This window comes from Melopsittacus undulatus, chromosome 2, assembly GCF_012275295.1.
Source record: "Melopsittacus undulatus isolate bMelUnd1 chromosome 2, bMelUnd1.mat.Z, whole genome shotgun sequence".
Classification (NCBI taxonomy): domain Eukaryota; kingdom Metazoa; phylum Chordata; class Aves; order Psittaciformes; family Psittaculidae; genus Melopsittacus; species Melopsittacus undulatus.
The window spans coordinates 116,830,195-116,848,067 of record NC_047528.1 but is presented as its reverse complement, the minus strand read 5'-3'; the positions used below and the strand labels follow the sequence as shown (position 1 = coordinate 116,848,067).

Below are 17,873 nucleotides of genomic sequence, written 5' to 3'. Positions count from 1 at the left end.
AAGGCCAAAGGCATCACAAAGACTGAACTGTCTGAGTTATAGAATCCTGTAAGAAAGGTTTTTTACAGCAAGACTTACCTCCCTCTAGCAAAGCAAGTTAATTTTAATTGTTTAATAAGAACTAAAAGGACATAAAACTGTTCTACCATTTCAGGCAGGGCCCTTTGTTCCAAATATTCCTCTATTAAGTGAGCCCTAGAAGGGATGCTTACAGAACATATGTGTGTTTCATATGTGAATAAAGAGGGGAGGAAGCTTTTGCATGACCCATATATTACATCTCCCACAGGAATCAGCTCATCAGTACAGTGCCAGTCTGCTTGGTTCTTGGGCAAGGCAGGAGGGGTAAAAGGGAGAGAGGTAGCATGACAAAAATAAAGGTCTTAATTTGTTACCTATAATGCATCTTTGAAAACAGAAAGCTTAGGAAAAATTAGTCTTGAAAGCTGAACAGTTTTTATACACAAGAGAAGTACAAGACATTTCATATTAATGATCTAGTAAACTAGTGAACTGTCCCTTAACTGTGCTTTCAGAATATAGCTTTCAACCGTATGCACCTTAACTATCTGCCAGAACAGTCTAGTTTATGAGAAACAGTAACAAATATATGCAATTAAAAACAAAATAAAGCACTTGGCAAAAGAGAAACCATTTTATTCCAGTATACAATGCTATTTCCATTGGAAAATGGACAAATTCCAAAGGAAACTAACACAAAACCAAAAAATTTCAGACATAAAGACCATCAATGAACATATATAAGTTTAAAATTACCATGGCATGTTGTATATTTAAAGTTTTATTGAATGCAAATATACTCATGGCATATTACAGAAACAATTTATAACATTTCATTAAAAGCAGTTCCTTAAAAACATCTGCAATCATCTATAACAAATACACTGATGTTCAAATCCTTGTATCTCACACCAAAAAATTCCTCTAGAAGCCTATTGTAGATGGTTATTAAAACCCCAACATCAGAAAAAATGCAGAAATACCTAAAAATGGGCACCTAAAATCAGTAGTGTCTCATGCAGCTGTATTTCAGAAAGTGCTGATCATTCTTTCTCAGGAAAACAAATATTCCCATTTGGTCAAAAGGTGTCCAAATGCCCCCCCCAAGAAACAGAGGGGCATTTCACGACAGCTGATTATCACCTAAAACTCAAATGAATGCAGATGTTTAACAGAAATATATACACTTTTTAATATATATGCTCTCCAGTCACAAGATTCAATTCATCAGTGCACATACCTGAGGTGCTATGTTGTCTACATTCAGTTTTCCTGGAAGAGATACTAAAAGGGAACAATCAACAGAGTGTATTTTAGCTGAACTGCTAATTTTATCTAAATCATTCTTCTTTTCCAAGGAACTTGTGCACCTAATGACAAAGTCTGTAAAAGAACGCCATCTTTCAGTTATCTCTCATGTCTTCCTTGCTTGTATCTGCTCTGTGAAGAGAAAGAAATGGCTAGTCTTAATACAAGATGAATTCTTGCTATATTTTGCTTTTTGAAAACAAAATAACCCAGTATTGTCCAGGTTACAGAAGTACACCAAAAGATATTTTGGTGTAGTGACAAGAATGGGGGACAATGCAGTTGTTTTCAACTTGATCTCTCATCCTCTTCCAAAATTCCTCCACAACCAAGTTGTTTCTCCTGAATGCTGCTAATTAAACAGGAGGACTTTACCACATAGAATAATTAGGGTTGGAAAGGACCTTAAGATCATCCAGTTCCAACCCCCCTGCCGTGGGCAGAGACTTTTATCTTTTCTTTTGGGGCTTATCGGATAACTTTTATGAGAATTAGGCCTAGAAGTTTCCTTTATGAACTATGCATTCTAACTCCTTGTACACTTTTCAGCTTCCATGTAACTGAACATGAACCAACTCCTCAACAGCAGTGGATGTAAAGCTTGGGTTTTTGCATGAGAACTTCTTTGCTCTCAGCAGCCACACTTCTCCATACTGCTGCCTGACTGCCACTTCTCAACTCACTTCAACCATTTCCTTAGTTAGCATAAATATACCACATCCCCATTACAAAATGTGGAAATTGGCACAATTCACCCCACTAACAGGGAACGTGAGCTGGGTTTAGCCTGTTGTGAGACAGGTTGGTTTTACCCTACTGATGGTGTGTTGTTGCATTACAAAAGAGGGAAATAGGCAAACTTAGCCTTCACTAGGCTGGGGGAAATAAATGTAAACCCTTCTGCCCCAAATCTGTGAACTACCTGTAATGGGTCTGCAAAAGGTAACTAAGGAAAGCGTGGCTGCTGACAGGGAGAACTGAGCATTCATTAGCCAGGTGTCGTTTCCTCCACTGAATTTTATGGCATCCACAGGCAGTGGTTTAGGGACCTCTATAACTTAAGAGTTATTTCAGTTTTTTCCATCTAGTGATCTGGGAATGAGGAGGAGAATCATAGTTCTTGCAATACCAAAGTTTCCATCCATTAAAAGTGTAAGTAAGTGCCAAACTGCACATGCTTAGGCAACAATATGGTTTAAAACCCAACTCCTTTTAAGCTGTTAAGTACACTGAGCTAAGGAGTTAAAGGAAACTTTTAGATAAAGCCCATCCATGAAGAATTTCAGCTCAGAAAATTAAGTTTAACAACCCATGAGAAGTGAATAGCTATGAAGAGCTATGTGAGTGACAGCAGAATCACCTGCTTACTGTGCTTAAAAATCCATATATGCAACTTGAATGTTTTCTGACAAAATATAACAGGATACACAGTGAACAAAACTCAGCATTAAGATGCTGGTTGCCTACTACAGAACACTTTTAGATGGTGGAGAATGAATCACTGTTCTTCTGTAGGGCAGTAAATCTCTTTATAAAGACTGTTTTTGGTCCCTTCCTCTGAAAACTGGACCAAATGTCTATTTTGTAGTCTGTAATAACACAGTAAAAATAAACTATCTCTTTCTAATTCGCAGTGAGGATGCTAAGTACAAAGGGCTGTCTGGTATCAACAGATAAACGGAGATATATTAAATCCCAAACAATGCTGGATATCGTTTAGCTGCATTTTGAAGTGAGTTTAGTGGCACTGACTCTGGAACATCGCTGACATCTAGTGGCTGCCATAGCATCCAACAGGCCAGTACAGAGGAACTTGCAGATTCAGCTGATACTTCGCTACCTAGTACATGCACAATGTAAGCAACGAAAATTAGGCAGCTAAAATGAGAATGAGTCTAGCAAAACAATACCACACTTCACTATTCTATGTATTTAGCAGTATATGGGAGGACAAAAGGGACCGGACCCTTACCAACATGCAACCAGAAGGATATACAACATCCATACTAAGTTTGTTATTAAAAACATGTAATACATTCTCTAGGCTGGAGCTGGTATTTTCTATGTAGTTATGAGTGTCTGCATATTCTGTGATAGTTGCAGTGTAAGCTGTTCTTATTTTGGCACTAGATTAAAAGCACATGCTTTTGTCAGAGAAACAGACATGATCTTTTGTGTATGTTAAGGAGGTAAATGAAAGACAGATATGAGATGGAGCATCAATACTCACTGTGTAATTTGATCTGACAGCAGGAATGGACAGAAAGAATACAAATGAAATGATAAAGATAAAACAACCCTTACAAAATGAAAAAGCTTAACAGAATGAAAGCAGAGCAAGAGAATTACATAGGATATACCTTGGAGCCAATCTACACCTTCTTGTAATCCTTCCCCTTTAAGAGCATCACTGGCACTGAAAGAAAAAAAGTCATATTATGAGAACACTGTAAAGATACTGGGTTTAGTGCAGTCATCACTATACTTGTAATTTGGAGAACTGCAAAGTAGCTCAACTTAACTCAAAACCAGTTAAGTTTGCTTCACATGGAGAAGGCTGCTTCTCAAATGATACATTCTAGAGTACCCTCCAGATAAATATGGAAACACCATTTCAAGATGGGATCTATTTTAAATTCAATTTCAGGGTAGGGGAATTAGTCCTAGAACATGGAGGGTTCTGAAAGAGGTCCCACACAAGGCATCCACCTTGTTCTGCAGCACCTCCATTAAGATAACTCCTTGTTCAGATTATGCTATAAAAATGTTTACTATCTACAACAACAGCGATGAATCATACAATCATAGAATTATTTAGGTTGGAAATGACTTTAAGATCATTGAGTCAATGCATCTTCCCATGCAGTTCCTATGCACAGCAAGGATGCTGGAATACATCGTGTGTTTAAAACAAGTTTCTTAGCAAGTATATCCAGTCGATGTAATTTATGTTATATCATACTGAGTCGCATGGTAGAGCTAAAACATGAATGTAGAAAGTAATACCAATAAAAGGGTAGCAAAAGGGAAGTTTACCAGATATGCCAGGGCTTGTCTTTGATGTTTTCTAATGACAATAACTGAGATACTTTCACAGATGACATTGCATCCCTTAGGTCCATCTTGTTAGCAAAGAACAGAATAGGCAGTCGACGGTGCTTTATATCTAGACATGAGCAGAAATAGAACTAGCATGGCATTATGCAACCCTTGTTAATCTCTACATGTAATAAGCTACAAACAGTACAGGAAGATATTTGCTCACCTGTAACTGCAATTCTCTGATGGTTGTATCCTACCAAGTTGAATACTGTTGGGTCACATGGCCTCTGAAGCATGCTTCAAGAATGCTCACAAACTGTCTTGGAGTCTTTGGGATCTTCCACCCCTTTTACCCCTACCTTATACTTACATTTCAAGCTGTAGGTATAAGTTGCTGGTGAAGCTGAGGAACAGGAGATCAAACAACTGCCTACAAATATTACCCATCTCTGCTGGGTGAGGACTGGATGTGTAAAATGGACACAAAAATGATGTGTGTTCATCCATAACCTCACAACAATAGTTGCAGGTAGTCTGAATTATCCTTTTGCATCCTGAAGAGCATCCATGACTTCATGAAATTAATAAGATAGGAAAACATGTACATGTCTGGACATCCCTTATCCTATCTTCACTTGAAGAACTTCTTCTCAGCTAGCAGTGAGAACTACAGACCAAAAGAAGTCCAATGGCAATATCTGGCATACATATTCAAAAGTGTAAGCTTCACTGATTACTGTGAAAGACTAGAGGGACACTGGAAGGAGACACAGTACTGTCTTCAAATTGAGAGATGCAAAACTGCCAGCACCAACACTAACTGTAAGAATTTTTCCCATTATTCAAACAAAGGAGGAATTACAGGATTAGAAAAAATCTAGAAAATCTAGATTTGAGTCTATCAATCAATTCTTGAACGGAAAATAACATTCCCCAGCCCCCCCAAATTGTTATACAGGTTCCTTTTTAAATAGTAAAAAGAAAAGTGGCTTTTCTTTCACATCGGAACAAGCTAATGATTTATTTAAGAACTTCCTTCAGCCATAAGCCAGCTGTCCCTGCTGCGGGAGTGGTGGGACATGACACGATGGGACAATATAAAAGACTCAACAAAACAAAACCCCAACAAACTCAGCGCTGATGTAGTTTGAGCCTTTCCAATTATGTTCTTTTTCACCCCCCCATTGAACCTTTCCATGAAAATCAGTGCAGATAACACTGCCTACCCAGACACAGAGATCAGAAATGCTGACCAAAGCACTCACAAGTTTCCTATTTACCCTATCTGGAGCTATTTTATCTTCTGATATCATCTAGCACAAAAGCCAGACCTCAAAATACAGCACAAAGTATCATTAAGTCTATTTTGATTGCACAGTTGAACAGCTTTTGTTCAACTGATTAAAACTTCTGCATTAATCTATCATATCATTAAATGAACCCTAGCAGCCACAAGTTGCAGGTTATAGATAAATTGACAGAAATTAGTTGACAACACACATACAAATAGCCAAGTTAATCAAGGATTTCTTAGGGTTTTTTAAAGCAACTAAAAGGGGGCACAACCTATTCACATAAATGTACACTCGAAAAGGTACACTTAAAGATGTTTGCTAAAGAAAGTGGTGGTCACAGAAACTGACATTATGTCCTACCTTATCACACTGTTTCTTACGATACAGTATGCCCCCAACCCTTTTTATACTTACTAATGGAAAGTAACATTTTCTACTTGCAAGCAGTTCTGAGTTAACACATTAAAAAAAGTCCCCCACAGATTAGATATGTGTGATGTATAATTTTATACAAAGAATTTCAAATTTACAGAGGTGTCAGTTTGCTTTAGAAGCATGTGCTAGAGATCAAGTGACCCAAGAGTCAGTATCTAAACCAAGTAATCTACGGTCTACCATCTCCAAGTAAAACAAGTAATCTGCATCTCCCACCTACAGGCTCCATGCTGAAGGATGGAGTTTGATATGAGTGTAACAGTGATCATCAAACAAACTTACATGTAAAGTGCATTGTAACTTATGTAAGTAAAAAGAATACCTAGCTCTGATTTACAAAACAGTCCATTATGCCCATTAATGCTTCCCAGTACACATTCCCTTTCACCTGACAACTTCAGGCAAAGTCTGGCAAAAACAGAGGGAACTGTTTTTCTAGGGATTGCTAAGATTTTCACACAGGAACTGAATCAAGCTTGTTACCCTCCATCCATTTAAACCTTAAGTAAACATGTAAATGTCATCCACCCCAAGAGGTTCAGAGAGCCGGAAGCATAGACTGGGAGAAAGTAGGGTGTGCAGGATGCTGAACAGTAATACACATAAAAATGTAGGTATAGTAAGCCAGTTATATATTGATTCAGTTAACAGCTACTTTTATCAAATATTACTAGTAGAAGAACTTTTTCTTCTCTTTGGTTCTCTCAGGTGTGACCTATTGAAATTAGAAATGATTAGCTGCATTTGAGCTGAGCTACTCCAAGGCAGAAACACACAACTGCCCTTGCCTGGTCCTAGGGAATATACTAGGTGGCCATAGGCACAGTCTTTCAGAACTAAAAGACACAAACACATGAACAACTGAACTGTGCTGACCTCCTAGATCAGCATTAAGAACCTCTTAATGCCTAAATAAAAAGCCCCACCTAAGCTTGCACCTCCTCAGTCTTGACATTTTCACTCTTTTGCCTTCTAATAAACCAGTAACTTATTACAACACTATCAACCTCCCACACTTGCTCTTATGCACCTTCCATTTTACCAACAGAATCACCTTTTACTACTGTGGTTAATATCTGTTTCGGTACAAAGCTCCCTGGTCTCTAATCCACCTGCAGCCTTTGGATGAACTCATCCTCCCCTTTCACCTTTGCAAGTCTGTCTTTCAGTGTCTGCACTTGAAATGACCCATACCCCTGAACATGAAATTAAGAGGGCCCAGTCAGCTCTCACACACACCTCAGTTACAGCACCTTAGTTGACGAACTGATGTGTTATATGCAGTCTTCATGTAAAATACAATCATGGTAATACAACTGCCCCTACCACATACTAATTTTCTTGGTTAGAAATGCAAAGTCAGCTTCTCCTTTCTGACTTTCAGCATGATAACCCCAGAAGTTAAGGCTTTACCACCTTAATAAATAAAAAAGGAATTACAGGTTTATTTAACTTTTGAATTTCCTATATGTAGCTTTATAATCTGGTTAGAGCAACTACCTTAAGTGCTGAAAGTCAAACCTGCATACTGCTTACAGAACACATTCCAGTAATGTTTGCTACAGGGGAGGGCAGAGAAGCAAAGGACTGACTAATCTCAGAACTTGATTTGAAAAGTGCAGCTTCATGTAAAAAACCAAACCAAACCCCTAAACCCACTCCTCTGATCATATCTCATATCTTTTTCTATCCCATGCATCCTTTTACAGACAATTGAAACTGACTGACTGGTACCTCTCCTTATTGCTGGCTGAAGTGTAATAATAGCTTAAAAAGATAATGAAGATTAAAAAAGGAAATAAAAGTTGCATTAAAAGAATCAGCTTTCTTCATGAAAACTCCAGACAGAGAGATACTTTTTTGTATGCATTGATCATCATGTACAGGCTTTTCAGCTTCCAAAGGGTCAGTCTATTCTTCCTCTAAACAATGCAACTTCTGAGCTATATTGATTAATGAGACCAACCCAACCCAGGGTAGCCAAGTGAAGTATGATCAATTTGTAAATGTGAACTTACTGAAGGCAATTACTGTTCTAGTATTCGCAATGACTAAAATATTTGCATATTACTCAGAATGCAGAATGTGTCAGAAAAGGGCTTTTCTTAAGACAACATAATAAATATGGAAACAGAAGAGGAAAAAAAGCCTCCTCACCTGGATGATTCAGAAGGACGTCAAGTTCTTCTTTGGCCACAACCATTCTCAATTTGTCACTGCTATCAATGACAAAAATAATGGCTTGGCCTTCTCTGCATAACATAAGAAAAAGCAAAGAGGCAAATTATAGGTTCTCTTTAACTGATTAAGGAAAGGCTTCAGAAGAAACACCAGAAAAAACCCCAAACCTGAGTTTCTCCCCCCCGGTAAATTTTGTTGGTATTTACCATTGACATTTGAATCCAGCCTTATTTCCAAAATTCAATCTTTTGGTAACCTGCTTAATTTTCTGAGACAAGAGGTTTTCGCTGTGTAGCTCATAAAAGGGTGAGTCTATACAGACCCTTCAGAAGAGCTTCATTTCACTTCTGAGGCTGAAAAATGACCTCTGAAAATGTAATCAACTGCTATTCTGACAGTGTGGTCAGACACGGGAAATCTAAAATGGGGTTTTGTAGAAATTCTTAATTTCATGCACTATTTAAGTTCACTACACTAAGTTTAGTGAGAGAAAGGTTATTTACCTTTCTAGGAACAAAGCATGTGTCCATAGCTGTTTAGCAAACAAGGCATATGCGGATTAATGTAACTTACAAAGGTCTGCATGAACAAGATCTTTCTTTTCTTTGAATAATGGGTAAAAAGTTCCAACTATTTCTAATCATGAAGACATCTCGCTGCCAACATGACCACAGCTTAGCAGTCAGCTCCTAAACACCACGTCATAGAATCAGAGAATGGTTTGGGTTGGAAAGGAACTTAAAGATCATCTACTTCCAACCCTGCTGTCACAGGCAGGGACACCTTCCACTAGACCAGGTTGCTCAAAGCCGTGTCCAACCTGGCCTTGGATGCTGCCAGGGATGGGGCAGCCACAACTTTTGGGCAACCTGTTCCAGGGTCTCACCACCTTCATAGTGAAGAACTTCTTAATATCTAACCTAAATCTACCCTCTTTCAGTTTATAACAATTTCCCCTTGACTATTCAACTCATTATTTCAGAGTATAAATGATATTTTATAACTTGATGTTTCATGTATTGCAACTTATCTGAAAGCAAAATAAAGACTAATTCAGATGAACAGTTATAAACACCCACAAAAATATTTCTAAATCACATTTTAATGTAATATTCATTTCTCCTTATATTTCCCTGCGAGACAATTACACATACATTATTTACACTCCCTCCCTCTGCACCCCCCCATCTATCTTTGTATTTTGATACAAGATAGACCTAGACTTACTGAAAAGCAGAAATAACTTGACAAACCTAAGATTGTATGAGAAGGTCCATTCTTTCCTGGAGTACAGAAGACCTCTGACACCAAGTAAAGCTTTTGCATATTAACTGAAAATACCTAAGTAATATTTATGAGCATATAGGATTTCTTCTAGAGGAATCAGAGTCCTGGCATGTATTTACTACCAAAAAATAACTTCACAAACAAGTAACGGTAATGGGGACACAACATAAGTTACATATATTGAAGACAAGTGTACTTTGAGGACATCCTGTAAGACAGTGTCAAGCCAAATAGAACAAAAAGCCAAGCTGCAAGTACTCCAAAGCAACTACTTAAGACACTTGATTGGATTTGATTGCCATTTTGCAATACTTGCAACATTACAAACTGAACAACACATTATTAGTTTTATATTATTCATAGCAGTTAATCTTAAACATGTGCCCACTGCAGTAGATCACAAACAGGTGGATACAAGTGCACATTTCACTGTCAGCATTACCTAAGAAACTTTCTCACTGTTAAGATGAAAAAACCTGTTTATGCCACACAAAGGAAAAGTTGCTGCTTTAAATACAGGAGTCAGGAAAAAAACATTTGCTATGAAGCACCTGGGTGGCATTTTAAGTGCAGCCTAAGGGCATCAGTTACTGAAAACCAAAAGATTTGGAAGACGTACATCTAACACTTTTGGACAGTGAAGATCTCCTACACACACAGGAAGTTTTCAACTTGTTAACACATATTTTGCGCAGAAAGGAGATGAAGTTTTAATCCTCAATTAAAGAATACTTTAAGCTCTATCACATTAAATATTAATATTTATATTGGCATTTTCAGAATTTCTCTGTTCTATTTCACGCAGGTATTTCTGTATGGCTTACTACTGTTCACATTATTTAGACTACCATCAATATTGCAGAATAACAATGAGACAACATAAATGAAAACTTCATGAGAAGCTAGTAAAACAGAACATGGTGTCTATTATCACAAGGAAATACTGTAGTGTTATAAATTACAGTGAATATCCTACTTAATAACTAACATCTAAGAATACTTGGTCAAGTTATTAGCTACATGTACCTCATGCTCTAAGGCTAGTTTCCCACACCTCTAAAATTCTCAGCCTTCAGCCAAAACCTTTTGGGTCTTAGGTCACCAGCCTACAGAAGAACAGAAAAACTGGAAACCCAACTCATCTTAGTGCTTTCTTACAGGACTGATTTTGCACATTTAAATCCCATCTCTACTATGGGATCATCAGCTAATCTTTAGGTTAACAAGATGTCCCCAAAATGATGCTGATTAACAGCACATAGCAATTAGCATTTTTTAGAACAGAAAGGTTTATTTATCCAGAATGACCTCCTGTTAAACACCACATGCAAGTCTTCTCTGAATCATTTCTAACCACTAGATATCATCCTGCTGTTTAAATAACATACAACACCTAGTATGAACATCAGTGCTTTAAAATAAATTATAAGCTTACTTGTAGTAATGTTCCCATAGATTTCTGTATCTCCCTTGACCCGACATATCAAACACTGTGAAAGACAAACTGCAACAAAGACAAAAAAAATGTATATGAGGCAAAGAACAAAATCCAATCCCAAACTATTTTCTTTGCTACCCTGGCAGGAAATAACCCACAGAGCAGCTTGTATCCTGATCAACTGAGAAAGATTCCCAAATGAACTCTGATTACTCTATCTGCTTTCCATATATCCTACACAGTTTGTGGTCATGTTAGAGATATTTCACAATGGAAAACTATGCCTGTTTATTCTCTGAATCAAAGAACTAAAATGATTATGAAAAGTTACATCAAACACAAAATAAGATCCCATTCGGCCTCTAATTTTTTTATCATGTCAGTATCCATCATGCTACATGGTATTTGCAGGTCATCTTTCCCACTACAGGATCAGAACAAAGGAAAGCAATAGTAATTGATTTATGTAGCCAAACCCCAAACCTGTCTGATGCGCTTTACTGAGACTATAGTTGTTGAGCCTCCTATAAAAATAGGAGCCCCCTCTGTCCCACACAACAAGCCAAGGAATAAACAGTTTTCTTGCAGATCTCTCATCCAGTTGGTCATGCTACTTGGTTTGAAAACTTACTGCACCCACTGAAAATACACTGTCAAAGCTACAGAAACAGTAAAATAATAGCTAATGTTACCTCCTTGAAGTATCTTTGTCTCACTACATTCCTTTTCTAGATCTTAGCTTTCCTTCAACTGATGATTTCTTCCTCCTTTTCCTGACCTTTGCCCCTGTATTCTTTCCATCGCTAACACTGTAGTCACCATTTTTCATTTAATGAGATTAAACTACAATCCCTTCAGACTCCCTCCAGTGAGAGTGCTTAGTGAAATACAGGTTACCATCTGAGGAGCTGCCTCTCTCCAAGACTGTAACAATGCCCTATTTTGAAACTGTTAATAGACAGAAATCAGATGCTTATACAAATGATTGCAAAAACTTTGGCTTTTTAACACATGCACAGTTTTATAGCAGCACAGAACATAGAACATATTCTAACACTGTCAGTCCTGGATCGTGATTCTGATTCCTGGGTACTACAATGTTTCACCAAACGGCATGTAATGTTATTGTAGCACCATATATTGTACTTGGTTACATCCCACTAGAAGAGCTAATTCAGTCCAACTATTGCATATTAATTACTACTCCTAAATGGAGAAAATGAAAGAACTACTACCTTGAAGTCTTGAATTTCTCTATATTGAATCCTATTGTTGGGACAATGTCCTGAGTTTGAGCCTTTAAAGGAAAGAAAGTGTAAGTTTTATGAGCTAGTTGAAAAATGTAAATATTTAACTATATTTGAAACATGAATACATTACAGAACTACTTTTCCCCCAACTGTGCAATGCAAAACCCTTCTATAAATCCAGATACTTTATAGTAAAGAAGTTCCCAGACAAGTACTGTAATTCAAACTCAAGGTTTTGTGTTTTCTAGGAAATACAGTGAATGCTATCGGACAAGAGCACTGAAAACATTTTACCATCAAGAATGAGATTCTACCCTTTACATTAGCCTGTGTGCATGCATATATGGGGATATTACCTGTGAAATAAATACAAAATAGGCTAACATGGAAGTTATCAGCTTGAAGAATATGACTGAGGTCAAAATTCACAGTATTTGTGCAGTCTGGAAACCACAATGTCAACCCAAACAAGTCTGCACAACACCCCAAGCCTCTTACATAAAAGAGGCTATAATTCCATCAAGATATTAGATTTGCCATGCTCACAGCTTCTGTCCACAGGCTGGAGGAGTTTATGTGACACTGGGAATTATACAGCAAACGTTATAAAATGGCTTAACCCTAGATGAATTCAAACTATTAGAGCACTGGAAGAAATCACCATTTACCATAATTATGGCCAAACCATAGAGAATTATTAAGAGATCTGTCTAATAACCAGGTTTACTGCTGAGCTAGCAAAAGAGCCCATCAGTTAAGTTGGAACAAGAGAGTAACTCTTTTAAGAAGCATCAACATTGAGTAGGGAGACAGGTAACACCTCTTAGATTATAGAGCTACCTGAAAAAGTGACATGCAATCCTGCTTCAGGCTTTCTAGAGCCCCTTATTAAACATGCTATTTATAAGCAGTTGACTTTTTGCATGTAATTGAAGCAAACTTAGCCTGTTCACCTGCATCTTCCTTATGAAACTGGCATTTCTCCATTGTAAACAGTTTAGTCAAAAGCTCTTGTTCCCAAGGAAAACTTTTGTGCAGGGTAGAAGAAAATGTTACTTCTTTAACATTTATTTCAAATTTATTTATTAGGCCCTGAAGAAACACCTGTATTTGCCAGACACCTAACATATTGCTCCCAAGGCAAAGCAGCAGTTCTTCTTCTTAAGACTGGGTTGATCTAGAGCTCAAAATCATCTGTCCACTGAACTTACTAATAATAATCAATTTAATCAAGTCTCATCAAATAACACTTGTTGCACATTAGAGAATCTGTCATGTCTTGCAAGGACAGGACTCACACAAGCTGTCTGCAAAACTACCCTCCCAAAGCATCACATTAAACATTCAGAAGTAAGTTTTCATTACATGATTTACAGGAAAGCAAACAAATCCTGTTTATTGTACTTGTGTAATTCCATTGGGACCTTCTCTAATACCTATTATTGTGATAAATCTCAAGGTCTGCATTCAGCTCTAGTTAGGAATCCTTTACTGCTTAAGACACAACATAAAAACCCTGCTACAACAAAGGTCTCAAAAATGACACAAATATATGGTTTGCCTGGTACAAATTGTACATTTCCCCCAAATGACTGACAGCAGATAACAAATAGTTTATAGTCTTTGTTCATAAAACTCGTTAATTTTCAGTGGAAGAATAATTGCCAGGAATGCAGGAATAGCATCTTTACTATGGTACACTTTTAAATCAATATCCAGTGGTACTCTTCAGGAAAAAGTCAATGGAAGCTAAAAAACCAAATGCTGTGTCCTGATGTAAACAGCAAAACCCATGGTTTCTTAGATGCATAATGATGAAGATTCACAGACCTCTGGCTTTGAACATGCCCAACAAAATTAACCTATTTCTATTCCATAAACATACTCAGAAACAAGGCAGTCCTACTTTAAACTTTGCTCAGAATACTATTCACTCTTAGTGGGCTGAGGCACTTTTCATTGGATGAATGGACTGAAAGCTATTCTGCTTTAAAAATGCTGAAGTCACCAATAAGTGTGCATCTTCACATTTATTATTTATTATAGACTTATTATTTCTCAGGGTGACTTTAAAATAAACATGATAAATGCAGACAAGCTGTTACACAACTGTATTAATCACAAATGTTCAACACATCACTCGTAACTGCAATCCTACAGCAACTGTTTAAGAGACCTAGGAAAACTGTTTCAGATCCTGATTTCAGCCATCATAAACCCTTCCTTATTTAGTGATCTTAGAAAAAACATGCCATATTAACCGTGTTTTTTGGGAAATGTATTCACGAGATGGACATGGATACTTACATTTAAAGTAGCTAGAAACCCTTAAAAGGTATTTGTTCCACTGTACTAAATCAAAAAGCTCTTCACATCTTCCCAAAGTCATATTTAGTATAACAGCATGCAAAACCAATTTAAGCAAACATCAACCCTGCAGTAAAACCAGCAACAGTGAACTAAGTAGGTACTTACATTGGAAGGTTTAAGTTTATTTATGATCGTTGTTTTGCCACTATTGTCCAAGCCAAGGCACAAAACGTGAACCTCCTTTTTCTTCAGCCCGAGCCATCCTGCTAGCTTGTCAAACAATCCCATAGTCCTGGCTCCAACACACAGGGATCACCTGTTGTTCAGAAAATCAGAGGAGGAAATAGCTGTTGGAAAACCATAACATGCACAGCTGTGCCAGCACAGTAGGTGGGCATGAGGCTAAGCAGTCCTTAAACTTTTTAAAGGACAGAGTGAATAAGACACTACACAAACACTGTCACAGCAGGTTTGCTTGGTATACTAAGCAAATAGAGTGTAAGCTGATTATAGTGAAGAGCCCTTGATACAAAAGTAGATTGGCCGTTTATAGCCCTGTCTATATAATACAATGTCCTTGATTCACTGGGTAGAAATATTGCCATGATGCTGAGCAGTCCAAATAGGAGCACAACAGCAACTCCTCCTTGCCTTGTACCAAACTGAAATCAAAGGAAGACCACTGCATTTTACTTCAAACTATCCCTAGTCCAGTCAGTCATCATAATTTAGACAACAAAGCAAAACAGTGTTTCCCTTCTTAACACCTGCTACATCATTTACTGAACCCTAAAGTAAATCAAGTACCTTCTGTCAATTCAATTCAAACTCTAATTGTAACAGGCTTTGCTGATACTAACATGTATAAATTAGGAACTCATTCACTACAAATAGAAACTGATTATAACAGATCCAACAGACATGAAGCCAGACTCAGTAACATTCACCCTCATGTCAAGTAGTTCCTACTCCTGCCCAGACACTGACTGAAGTTACCTGGCAGTATCATATTCCAAGCTGCTTACACCACACATTCCCTTGCAGTCCCTGGCTGAACATACTTGGCAAAGAAGATAACCCTTGTCTACCCTGAATGAATTGTAACTTCAGCAATCAAACAGCCGAAATACTTGTGACATATTCAATAGTAAAGCATTTAATTAATGCCTGAGGATTTTTATGCAGTGATGAAGGCTGCGTCTTCCATCAATAAAGACACAACACACAGCAGTGGACAACTCAGATTGTGGTGTTGATTACCCCAGAAACCATAGCAGGAGGAGGAGAAAAGGTCAGTGACAAACATGTGGTCTCACTTCTTCAGGAACTGATTTTGGAATGATTATTTACTGCATTTTAATAGAAATAATTTAAAAATCTTTGAATTTAATAAAGTCCCATAAGCCATCACCTTTGTTTGCACTGATTTTGTTCTTTCCTTTTTAAAACAGATCCTTTTTAAGGTTTTATCTGCTGCATTTTGATTCAAGACTGGTAGTGATGTAAAGAATGGCCATGTATGTAACACACACACTGCTGTCACTGCATTAAACAAGCCCAATATTAGTTGTAGCAATTCCTTCAAAGAAAAACTAATAGTTCTTATTCTTCTAACTCCCTGTGTTTTATGCCTCACTCCCTTTATAATATACAACTCTGGAGGCCGGTTAAGGCTTACTGTTTATTAGCAAATTAACCTGACAAAACCCTGCTCCAGGACACATTACTTTCTAGTCCAATCAAGAGACTTATCTAGCCTAGATTGTAAGCGCCAGAAAAATACCTTGCAAGTACTCTTAAAATGAAAAAGCTGAAAATGCAAGCACTTAAAAGATACTAGGACTTCACTTTCAAGCCTAAAAGCCTAAATACACATACTTTGACAAGTTTCTAGCAACGCTTTAACTACAGCCATTTTTTGTCTAGTTTTCCATAACAGTGGCAAGGAATACAGTGGGAAAAACGTACCCTTGACTTCCCGCCCTGTCCCTTTTCTCCCATTCTTTTCCTCAGCTGTGAGGTTACAGCAGTTACAGCTCCACAGGTTCCTTTTTGTGCCAGCTCACGTTTAGCCTACTGTGCTATATAGCATATATCAGCCATATCCTAAAATCATTAAAGATAAAGAGTCCGGTCCAGGAACTCGTTATCAAACCCCTGTCTGAGGCATCAGTGATATCGCTTGTGACCACCCATGCAGCCTCCTGAAACAAGCCAGGGATGCACAGCGTGCCGAGAACCGGTGCCCCCCTGCACACGGCCTGCTCAAATCACGACATCGCAGTCCACTACCCCCATTATCGGCACTCAGTCCGCAGAGTGCTACACACCCCGTGGGGTTTGGGGTTTTGAGGCAGCGATCGAGGCACACAGCCCGCAGAGGCCCCTTCCAAACGAAACAATAGAAGTCCCTTTAATTCAAATTAAACCGGTTAGAGACCAAAGCTGCCCAAGCCACCCACAGAAGGCTCTTGTCGATCAGCATCGGTTTAAAACTCGAGCTATACTTCGGTTTGGTCCTCAGGACCACCGAGTCCCACCGCGCCCGGTACCCACCGCACCCGGTATCCACCGCACCCGGTACCCACCAGCCCCAGTGAGGCCGCGATGGCGGCCGGGATGCTCACTATGGTCTCCCCTTCCCTCCGCCGAGCTCCCCTCAGCAGCCCCCCTCGCTGCTCCTACCCCGCGGCCCCGAACCTCACCGGACAAGGCTACCCCCGGCCAGAGCCGCCCGGGCAGCTCCGGCCTCGGCGCACGGAGGATGCCGACCAGGTCCGGCCGCCACCGACAGCCGCCGCCGCCTGAACCGTTGCCGGGGAAACCACCGCTCCGTCAATCGCTTCCCGGAGAGGCTGAGTTCCGCTTCCCCCGCTCCTTCCGGCGAGCTCGGGGGCTGAGCCGTCAAGCACCGTCTGTGGGGGAGACCGTCGTCCTCTCCGGTAGCTCTGAGTGTTACCGTGTTCCTGTGCCCCGGTGCCTGTCGCCCGCAGCGGGCAGGAGTCGCACATAGACGAAGAGCATCCCTGTCACTCTCTGTATCCAGCGCCTGCGGGGTGCTTGTCTGACCCCTGCTCCTTTCTTGGACTGCAAGAGAGAAATCCTATTGGGAGTTACAGATAATGTATGAAGCAAAGTATAATAAACACCTTCAAGGGTGTTCACGGCAACCCTGGTTATTAAACGGGCAGTTTGGTGGAGCACAGTCTGAAATCCATCTGTCACTTGGGTACCTGCAGCATTGGGAAGATGGCACCTTGTTTAGACGGGGCACAGTGGCTAGAAATGCACTTAGGTAGTTTGTTG

The 17,873-nt window shown here is 39.0% G+C and overlaps 1 protein-coding gene across 1 annotated transcript; it reads right to left on the bottom strand.

Annotated features, from left to right (window-relative positions):
- Window positions 1–628: 628 nt before the first annotated feature.
- Window positions 629–14,878, bottom strand: ARL6 (ARF like GTPase 6). Its single transcript, XM_034060194.1, has 7 exons — window positions 14,733–14,878; window positions 12,243–12,304; window positions 11,005–11,073; window positions 8,259–8,353; window positions 4,366–4,495; window positions 3,690–3,745; window positions 629–1,461 (listed from the first exon to the last, which is right to left on the bottom strand). The coding sequence occupies exons 1-7, from the start codon at window positions 14,853–14,855 to the stop codon at window positions 1,436–1,438; spliced, it is 561 nt and encodes a 186-aa protein (XP_033916085.1). The 5' UTR covers window positions 14,856–14,878; the 3' UTR covers window positions 629–1,435.
- Between the last annotated feature and the right edge of the window lie 2,995 nt (window positions 14,879–17,873).

Bases quoted from the DNA above. Each gene is read 5' to 3' on its own strand.
- ARL6 (XM_034060194.1), bottom strand. From the start codon at position 14,855: ATGGGATTGTTTGACAAGCTAGCAGGATGGCTCGGGCTGAAGAAAAAG. The intron at 11,074-12,242 runs GTAGTAGTTCTT...TCTTTGTTGCAG, and splicing joins GAGAAATTCAAGACTTCAAG to TTTGTCTTTCACAGTGTTTG. The intron at 8,354-11,004 runs GTAAGCTTATAA...TATGTTATGCAG, and splicing joins CTATGGGAACATTACTACAA to AGAAGGCCAAGCCATTATTT.